The 11,085-nt window shown below is 35.2% G+C and overlaps 1 protein-coding gene across 1 annotated transcript; it reads left to right on the top strand.

Annotated features, from left to right (window-relative positions):
* Positions 1 to 1,987: 1,987 nt before the first annotated feature.
* On the top strand, positions 1,988 to 10,282 carry LOC139686822 (protein bric-a-brac 1-like). Its single transcript, XM_071583893.1, has 3 exons — positions 1,988 to 3,070; positions 3,147 to 3,293; positions 7,453 to 10,282. Exons 1-3 carry the CDS (start codon positions 2,354 to 2,356, stop codon positions 7,843 to 7,845), a joined length of 1,257 nt encoding a protein of 418 aa, XP_071439994.1. The 5' UTR covers positions 1,988 to 2,353; the 3' UTR covers positions 7,846 to 10,282.
* The last annotated feature ends 803 nt before the right edge of the window (positions 10,283 to 11,085 follow it).

The raw sequence follows: 11,085 nt of genomic DNA on the forward strand, positions 1-11,085 counted from the left end.
AATCAAAAATATTTTTCAATATCAAGTAGGTTATTTGCTGTGTCAAAATAAAAAACTGAAATAGTATAGTCCCAAAGTTTTTCATTGGACCCAAACAACTACATTTCACAGAAAGCTCTGAAAATATATTGCCAAATATGACTACTAATTTGATGGATGCAACTGCAGTGCAATGGCAAATAATCAAACAGGGAGGCGCTTAGTGTAATCAGATGAGATGTAAGTGAGATCACTTAGTTTTTCAGCATTACATTTGCATCAAAGGAGTTGGTGTGGTGGAGTTTTAAAAGGGCCCCTGATACCTGCACCTCTTGGTTAATTGTGCCTACCTGCCACATTCAGACAGGATGAGAGGCTTAGAGGACACCCATACAGCTTCCATCTGAGCCTAAAATTGATTATTAAGATCAAAAATGAACCAGTGTGCCAACATGACTAGACCCTGGTCCTGTATTTAAGTTTCTGTGCGAAAAAATATTGATCCATTTTGGCACATCCCAGTACCTACCATTTGATCCAATGCTGTGCTGCAATGCAAAGTGTCTTCTTTATTTCCCTCTTAGGGAGTTGACTTTGTTTTTAAATTAAAATATTTAATTTCAAAATCATCTATACTCCATCACTGGAGATTATGCTTAGTTGTAGCAATTATCTAATAAATTTCCCCCACCTACCGAACGACAGGTACAGTAGCAATATGATGAATGAGCAATGAATGATTTAATAGAATATCGGGGCTATAATTAAATTTAAAAAATAATGTTAACTTACATGATCAGCTGTCACTATCTGTGCCTTGCTTTATCCAGCTGAAATCTTCATAGTAACGGGGATCTGATATCTTAAGGACCGTGCGCTTGTAGTAGAAATAATATATCGCTGCAGCTAAAGAATGACACAATTTAGATTATGGCTGTGCTAATAACAAGAATATAGGTCCAAATATTTCCATAGACTTACTAAACCTCTGGGCGACAAATAACGAAAGTAAGGCATCTGTCCACAGTGGTTTCAGTGAGTGATTCCAGCGCAATGTGAGGCTCCATATGTGTAGTGAAAGTGTCAACATCAAATATAGAATGCATATAGTTATCGTAGCTTTAAAGCGCACCAAGAGTAGACCAATGAGACCAGCCTAAAATAATTAAGTAAATAAACGAAATTTATCTGGAATCACACTTTTCCAACTAATATTAGATAGGAACTCACTTGAAAAATGAAAGTCGAGAAGAAATTCAGGAATATCGATATGATAGAAAATACCAAGCAAAAGTCTTGAATTCTGAAATAGAATCATTTAATATCATTTACAGCAATATATTGACATTTGATGACTTTTTTCTTCTAAGAGTTCCTTACATGTAAACAACGAGTGTCACTATATTATCTTTCCTGAGAAAATCGGAAAAGGCATTAATGAAAAGATCCACTGCAATCAAAGTAAGCTGAAATGTAAGCATAACGATGTATCTATTAGCAGAAAGCCGCATACTTCGTCAAAACGTCAGAAATAACTTGTCGTTTATTTTGTTTGAAAGGCGGCCTTGTGGTTGCTATGGCAACGTCTTGATTTTTATTATGCTTGGGATATACTAATGTTACCAACATAATTAGTACCAATTCCTGAGATATATGCATATTTAGTCAGTGAATCATTAGTTGGTAATATTGGTGGCTAATTTTATGAGCTACATTTGATTATGTGACTACAATAAACGCTGGCATAGGTCATATTTTTGTTCCGACAGAAAACCATGATATATGATAAACTCGTAGCCACTATATTTATAACAAATTTTTAGTAAAAGTTGAAGCGAAGCCAACAATGCAGCAGGCCTTTCGTCGACAAAATCTGTCAATTAACAATTCTACTCGAATAGGAATCTTTTTTCTTCAATTTTTGACTGGTGGTAGTCAGATTTTCCGCACTAAAAAAGCACTATCGGTATGCGTGATTGTTATTGTTGGGAAAGTGAAGTGAATGAAGTTTGCGTAACGTTGATATTTTTCTCTGAATATTTAGATTTTAGTCGATGTTTTGAGTACATCATAAGCATATTGGTTAACTAATATTAATTTATTTATTTCAAAGCTAAATCGTTTATAAATTAACCAATTTAATAGAATAAATGTCCTGAGGTCCCCCTACTCAGACATGTAGCCGTGATGTTCAGAACACTTAAATGACTGTTATTTGGTGATGGAAGCCAAATGATCGCTTTTAAAAGGTAATTCAGAGTGAAAGAAAATAATCATTCAGCGCGTTTAAGTATTTCGGTGAGATTCTGTCAAATATATTCACTTTTGAATATCCTAACAACCTCAATAGATACTTGGCCATTACATTGCAACAATGTCGGTGGACAAGTTTTTTCTACAGATGAAGTCCCATTCTAAGCAAGTATTTAGTGTGCTAAGAGAACTTTATGATTCAGCGTCGTTAACTGATGTTACTCTTCTCTGTGAGGGCCATTATTTTGGTGCACATCGACTAGTTCTTTCGGCATGTAGTCCATATTTCCGGACACTCTTTATGACTATTCCAGACAAACATCCTGTGATATTTATGAAAGGGGTGAAAAAATCGGAAATGATTGATATTCTGGATTTCATGTACAATGGAGAAGTTACAATTTCACATACCCAACTGGCCTCATTTTTACAAATTGCCGACGAGCTATCTGTGAATGGGCTCACTAAAGGATTGCAAAATGAATATTGTGGAGAAGAAGCTGCCATAAATGAGAGTAGCTTGGATAAGCAAAATGAAAAGAAGAGGCATTTATCTAGTTCAGACTCCCTCGAGGACAGCAAAAGGAAGGTGCCTCACACTACTGAAGATACAGACGATGAGCCATCGCAACAGGAACTCAACGAAATTTTACCTCATCTTGATTTGAATCATACTGGTGATAGCATTGAAGTTCTTATTGATAAAGAAACGAAAGATAGTTACCCCAGTGTAAAAATAATCCCAAATCATAAGGTGAAGGAAAATGATGAACTAATGCTGGACAATTTAGAAATCAGTCGTGAACAACAATTCAGTAAATCAAGAGTTATTGAAACGGTTAGTTCATTTTGCGTTGGGAATATTATAAGCAATTTAGTTTCTTTTTGAATGCTAAAATGTCACTTACCTTCAGGATATCAAAGAAGAAATTGAATCACCTGATAATACCTCGCCAGTGAAAAAGGAAACTTCAAGACCATGTGTGCCATCAGTTGATGTGTTACTCAGTAGAGAGCCAGTTGTTGCCTCTAAGGTGCACTCTAATTCTGATCAAAGACAGGTGAGTACCTCTAATTTAATTTGTATTTATGATTCAGTAATACCAGAGTTTAAAACTTGGACATGGATAAGTATTTTCACTGATAACTGGATGTTGTAATTCCATATTTATGTATTACCTTTGTTTTACCAAATTATCATTATCAAAAGCAGTTTTCATACTACCGACTTGTAACAGTAGGTTGAACCTGATCCTTATAAATGGTCGTGAATAACTCACACCTGAAGTAAATAAAATACACACTTTTCCTTCATTTCGTTCCTCAACTCCTCATTTGGTCCACCTTCATCATATCATGCCATCCGTAATTCTCGCCCTCCTATCATATTACCTTCTGTAATAATGTTCAACGTCTTGCTACCTCTACATAGTTAACTTTGTGATAGGCCTCAAATTTCCTATAATAAATTTCTTCTGTCCCTCAACCACACAAGCCATTTGTGTTCCTGTCACTCGAGCTCCTTTCCTCTATCCTGCTCCGTACCCATATCTTGATAGCCTCCAACATACACTCATTATTTTTATCAAAGTCCTATTTTCAGAACCAAGTGATGCTATGCTCCATTACACTAACCTTCTCTCCGTATTATTCAGTGTCCTGGCTATCAGTACCCTTTGATTAGTAAATACTTCTTTTGTAAGCACAATGATCTTCTAGAGCTTATGCCAATGCTTCTATGCTGATTTTCATCTATATAATTTGAGGTTGGGCAATAATGTCAAAATTAGAGACACAGTCTACTGATTATATAGATTCAAAAATTCAGTTCAATCTTTACAGGCCCTAGCCAAATGGATACAATTTCCAATGAAAAATTTGAGATAATCAGTAAATCCCATGAAAGGCTAAGACTATCATTGAATGTGATTAATTTTTAACATCCTGGGGTCCATATCTAAAAGTAAGTATGACAGGAACAATAATGATTATAAATAAGTGATTGCAGCAATAAACCTAGTGCCTTGTATTTCCACTGATGATCTACTACCTTGGTAAAAACTTTTAATGTAATCAGGGGTCTATTCAGATTTCATTGAAAGAATCATATGATGCCATACTTCTTCTGAAAAAACAACAGGTAGTTCAAAAGTTCCTTCAGAATGACAAAAACTTAGCATGAGCATGAATACCTAGGTCAAATAATTAAACATTTGAATGGGAGCTGTAGTGAAAAATTAAAAAGATCTCATATGTCAGTTTAAATATTTATAACAAAAAAGTTTGAGGTCTCAAGAAAAAACTGTCCCAATTAAAAGTGGCATCAGAACACTGTCATGCAGTGTAGCACTAACAGTAACCTGGCTGTTGCCAGGAATAAGCATCCATGAACTTTGGTTAGAAAACTACAACACGTTCAGGAAAGATGGAAACAAGAAACTAGAGTTAAAATAAAGGTGTTATTGATTTTGATACATTCAGCAAGTTAAGCAGTTGTTTACATTATGGTGTAGTTCTTTGGAATAGCCTTTCCTATAAATCATTCAAGTTATTAATGGATACCATTTATTCAAAAAACCTCTCCAATTCAAAAAACTATATCTTTTTAATCACTGTGAGTTAATAAATCACTTGAACCACTGTGAGTTAATTAATCTTTGAATCTTTTATTATGGGTGACTAATATGACGATGTTCTATTTTGACATGACTGCAATTCCCAGACTTCGCTAAATTACCAGTTCAATATTTGTGATAAATTTCTCTTTGAATTGTCCCAAAAGGTACATTTATAAGCAATGACTTTTTAGAGCTCCCCCAAATCAATAACAAGCCTAAACATCAATTAAAATATTAAACTTAATTGTTTCCAGGAAGAATTCAGCCAGATAAACTGAACATTTGCATCCCACTAGTAAGTTGGATGTTTACTATCATGTATGAATTTCATATCCATCCTTGCAGCATGACCCAATGTTTACCTTTCTCGAAAATAAGAATCTCATATATATTTCTTGTAAAGATGAAGAATCTTATAAAGTGGACCGGGTCAGTAACATAAAACATTTTGGAGTATTATTAAACTCAAACATTGATTTTAAGGATCATATTGTACAAATCTTTTCAATAGAACTCCGAATTCTTGGATCTATAAGTAAATATTATTCATGTTTAAAAATGTTGAAACTTTCAAAATAGTATATTGTTTTATAATTAGACCATGTTGAAATACTCCACCTAAGTATATTCACTGCACTACAATACTTAAAAGACAAGAATTTAATATGTTCAATACAAATATTCCCATCCCTGTGCATATAAGCTTGGATACAAATAGGGTGAATACAGTTCATGCTCATTGTGTATATTTTAAATCTGATTCATTGATGCTCTCTCTCTCTGAATGGTATTGAAGTAATGCTATTATGTTTTACACAAATTAAGTTCTTTATTGACTGCCCTTCTCTCCTTCAATTTTTATTTCATCCAGAGACCTGTCCTATCTAGGGTCTCGTCCCAAGGAGGAGGCTTATCACAATTTGCACTTAGTTTATCAGTAATTTTTCAGTTAATATTTTATCTGTACTAATTCCAAATTCTACCACTTTTTCGTCCCTCACCTACCCTATAGTTTCTTTTCAGTTTCACTATCACCCCACCACATTGAATCTTCTTTCCTCCTCTTTAAATTACTCCATAGTTATCCCTCCAACTTTCTCAAATGTCTGCATCACTTTATATTGCTTTAAGATAGTGATGGCTCCTTCATCTGGTGAAATTTTTCTATTTTCCTTTGTTTCAAAATACTTTAGAAGTATTATTTCCCTTTTTCTGTATGATGGCCCTACCTGGGGTAGTTCTTGCACCCAACATTTCAAAAAGCTTAATATATTTTGTGAATAAAACTAACATAATGACCATTATTTATGACACATTTGGAACTGCTTAATAAACTGGCACATACTGTATTTAATTTTTTTTGTGTATATGATATTCATACTGCAATGTAAGTCTTAAATTTTTACTCCCTGATTGGAACTTTGCCGAGATAAATATTTCCCAAATCCTAATAAATTTTATCATAGACTTTTGTTCCAATACACTTTCTCCCCAACTGTTTGAATGTGATAAAATTAGAGGAATGCCTAAGACCATATAGATTACTCATCACTTTTATGGGACCTGCACGAAGAAGGACATATTACAAAACTGGAGTAAGTTCAAGGAAAGGCGGCCAGATAGGTACTGGGGAAGTATAGGAGGATGGAGAGTGTGGCTGAAATGTTAAAAATGCTGGGCTGGGAACCTTTACAAAGTAGAAGAAAAATAAGCAGACTTGGTGGAATGTTTCGCATTCTGAAGAGAAAGAAAACTTGGGTAGAAATTAAGAAAGAGGTGGGAAATCCAAATTTTATAGGGAGGAATTATCACAAATTCAAGGTAAAATGCCGGGCACAAAGAACAAATTTAAAAAAATTAATTTCTTAACGAAACAATTGTTGATTGGAGCAGTTTACCTGCGAAACTATCCGAGTCATTTCCCAACAGGGTAAATACTTTTTAGAAAGCATGTAAACTATTTGTATAATAATTTGATTGATGGTGTTGTGTAAAATTGTATGTAACAGCAAAGTTTTGATTTTTTTCTTGTTTATTGAGGAACTGATGTTAATGAGATGGGGATTTCCTTTTTTTTTTGTGTTAGAGATAGGTGTTTGGAAGTTTCCTTTAAGTGTATTGTTTTTTTTCTGACTGATTTTATTTATTATCTTTTTGGATATCGATTGAATTTGAGATGTCATGTTATTTTTTCAAGGCAAGTTTGATTGTAATACTTGGGACTTTTGTATCACCTGACATTCTATCTGCGTTTTAATAATAATAATAATGTCCATGTACCATGTAACATAATGGCATGCCAAAGTAATAAGATTAATTTGATTTTACTCTCTATCATATTGGAGTAACAGAAGACCTCATTAAGTCAATTAATAGAATTCTAATAAAATAATTATTGGGAATGCCATTGCAGTTTCTTTTTTTGTATCCGAAAGTAATTCATAGAAACAGGGCTATGTGCACTGTCATTTCACACTGCATACTGACCCACTTGTTGATTGCTTTTCCACCTGTGAGGCATTCCATGAGTTTCAATATTGAGAGTATAATCGCCAAGCACTTCCCCTTGGTCTCAATTTAACTTTATGTCAATTCTCTGCAGGAGGCATCGAATGCAAGGTTGCTCTCTCACTGGACTCTTGAGCCTGGAGATGGTGGGATCCCAGGAACTGGCCATCAGCCAATGAGGGCGATGGTGGCTGGTGGGATCCCATTCAGTGGTGGACCCGGCTGTGTAAGTGTGAGTGGCAATGGTAGTGGGACAGGTGCGTATCAGTGTCCAGTGTGCGGGAAGATGTGCAATGCCAAACACCACTTGACTTACCATTTGCGAACGCACACTGGTGAAAGACCCTATCGCTGTGATGTATGTGGCCTCACCTTCTCTCAGCAGTCAAACATGTATCGTCACAAGCGGACAAAACATGTAGGTGTCTCTGGTGAAGGTCGAGGTCTAGTTGATGGCCAAGGCTATGCAATGGTTAACATTGACTAGCGTCAATGGTAACTGAAAATCTGTTCGTTCTTTGCCATGAGTCGCATCAAATTCAAAACTTGCAGAGGTGTGACAAATGGTTTGAATGTGTGATAATTTCTTGTAGTGGTTCCCTCATCAGTGGCGAAGTTATTAACAGTTACAAAATGTTTAACTCTGGTGTTTTCAGACAAATGATTCAACAAGGTATATTTTAACATCATGGTCATTATCACTTACTTTTAATTTAATTATGTTTTTTATATAAATGCTTAGTTTTGTACAAATAATCATTATATTCAATTAATTTCTCAGAAGCCATGGCAGAATGGCTGAAGAGTGGTGTCAACAATTAACTGGCCTCCAGGAAAAGTCAAGTAAATTTTTATAAATAGCTGCCTTTTGCTGTGGTAGAATTTATTGAGTTGTCTGGTACTCTTTTTCCCATTTCACGTAATAAAGAGAGTAAAAGAAAATCCCTTGTACACCAGTGCAATGGCATAATTGATGCAGGATGTGAATTAGAAACTTTTATTTTTGGTTGATCAAAATACATCATCCTTGATGAGGTATTAGCCAGAAAATATGTGCAAATGTTATAAATAACATTGTAATATAGGCTACTATCTTACCTGAGGCAAAGGAATGGCAGTATGTGGTTATATTTATGCACCTTCAATTGAGGCAATAATTCTCATTTCATAAAATCACAATGCATTAAAAATATTATTAGAAGTTGGTAATTGAATCCATACTCTCCGTTGAAACTATGATTTGATAATTTGAATGAACCTCCTTACACATATCATATTCGTTTATAAAGTAATCATTATCTTCTCTCATGGGAACTGCATGGTGTCCGTGTAAGTTTTATCTCATGAAATATGTAAAGCATTGGTAATAATAAACATGGATTACCGTAAAAAATCTTTTTAATTTTGATCCTGTGAAGGATCAAAATTAAAAAGGATGTTTAAATTTTCTAATTGAACTTCATTTCAACAACTAAGTTCCTTTGGGTGCTAGTTAAAACACTTAATTTCCTCGTGCATTTTGGAAACTAAATGTAGATCTTACCTTGCGCTAGCACCTAGTGCTTGTAGATGACACACAGATTAGGAGAGCTGGGTCATTTCCCTGGGATCATGCTGTTTCATAGAAGGCCCTGGCTGCCTGGAAATTCAAGAGCTTGTGTTTAGCTGGAGAGGGTGTGGTAGCCTAGCAATTAGAGCATATGGCTACTTACGAGAGGGTCTGGGCTCAAATATTAGTTGCTCTGAACCCTGAAAGCTTTATCCAAGTTAAAGAGTTTTGGATGTCAGATCTCCTGAGAACCTGCAGATCAATGGATTTCCCTGATTTGTGACTTTCATGAGGATATAAAAACTGAGCTCTACCCTTACCAATCAAACCAATCGTCAAGTGAATTTTTGAATGGGTTTAGCCAGGAGTGTCCAAAGGCCTCATTCAGGTTTGAACCTAGGAACGCTTGGTCAGTACAAATGTACTCTACCCACTAGGCTGCTGCTCTATTGCAAAACCTGAAATTATATGTGCATCAAAAAAACATATATTTGCAAGTCATATCCCTGTACAGTTCGACATATTTAAATTGAGACCAGTTAAGATATTTTCTAAAGACATAAGGGTTAAAGTTGGAAGAATTTCACTGTTTTCTTTTTTTGATCATTACATGTTAAAGAAAGGAAGAAATTACTAAAATGTCTAGCTACCCCAACCTATGCCTTTGCTGTTTGAGTGGATTATTTACAATTACTCGCCATGCTGTGTGTACATTTTACACTTTTTTCCTACTTGGAATTTCAAAGTTTGAATATAAGCTGACTGGATCAATTAGACTGGAGTATATTTTATATCTACTGCATGACCACTAATAATTAAGGAAAATAGATAAGTCCACTGATAGGGAACCATTAACTAATTGGAACCAAACTAATTGTTCAAGCCTAACCACCTTGTGAAATGCTATTGGTAATGGAATTTGCATGGCAGGTAGAGCATTTAGGTAAATGCTTACTTTTCATGGGAAGTGCCACCATTTGAATCCTATGAAAACTGAAGTATTTATGCTCTCTGCTCTGCAGTTGAGTACCTTGAACTTTCCATTTACAATGCAACGAATATTTTCCGCATGGTTAGACTTGCAATTAAATAAATGGAAATGCTAATTATTTGTGCTGTAATGACATTTTTCGCAACTAGAATATTTGTGAGTAAATACACCAGCAAGCTGTTGCTGTCGTGAATATCCTAAGAAAGTGGGAACTCTAAAGGAGTTAATATGTTCTCATAATGTGATTATAAAGTATTGCCATTGAAAACTGATTTTTTTATTGCAGATGAGTAAGCATTATTAAAGGTCAGTATTGCCATGGCAAAGTGAAGACTTTTTAAAATGTTTACATTTTATTTATACATATTTAAATATTATATTAGTTCAAAGTGCAAATTAAATACTTAGAATGTTATATAGTATATAATTGTTCAGTTTTATTTGCTTCACCTCTGTAACATATCTAGAAATTTTCTGACTGAGAGGTTTCATAGGTACGCATAATTTTCCTATGTAGGTAAGGAATATTATTCTTAGCCTAGACCTTTCACTTTTGATGCAAAGGGTGGATTATGTTCTCTCCTGGTATTTGTGCCTAGTTCACCTGCATTATTGAATCCAGTCGAACTTCAGTGGTCAGACTATTTTACTGAATGTACGAGGGTCATCCGGAAAGTAGTACCCGTTCGTGAAATAAAGACACAAAAGTAAATATTAACAAACATAAAAAATTTTATTTGAAAGAGGATACTTTAAACTACTTCTCAACATAATCTCCAAGCAAATTAAGGCATTTGTCATAACGTGTGACAAGTTTCTGTATTCCTGCTGCATAGTCCTTCGCCGCCAGCTCATTGAGATACGCGAGGGACCCATCTTGCACAAATTTTTGCATAATGCAGATGGTGTTTAACAATTTCATGAACAATTGTTCGAGAAACATTGGGAAAATGCTCACAGATGTCATCAATTGTGACGCGCCGATCGTTCCTCACGAATTCGTCAACTGAGCTCACCAGTTGGTCTGTAATGACAGACGGTCTCCCCGAACGCTCATCGTCGTGTGTGTTCCCCCTCCCCATGTTGAAGTTGCGACACCACCGCCGAACAGACGACTCGTCCATTACATTGTCTCCATACACCTCCTTTAATTGGCGATGAATATCACATGGGCGAACGTTTCTTGC

Source organism: Hetaerina americana, unplaced genomic scaffold (assembly GCF_022747635.1).
Source record: "Hetaerina americana unplaced genomic scaffold, ioHetAmer1.1.p SCAF_15, whole genome shotgun sequence".
Taxonomy (NCBI): Eukaryota; Metazoa; Arthropoda; class Insecta; order Odonata; family Calopterygidae; genus Hetaerina; species Hetaerina americana.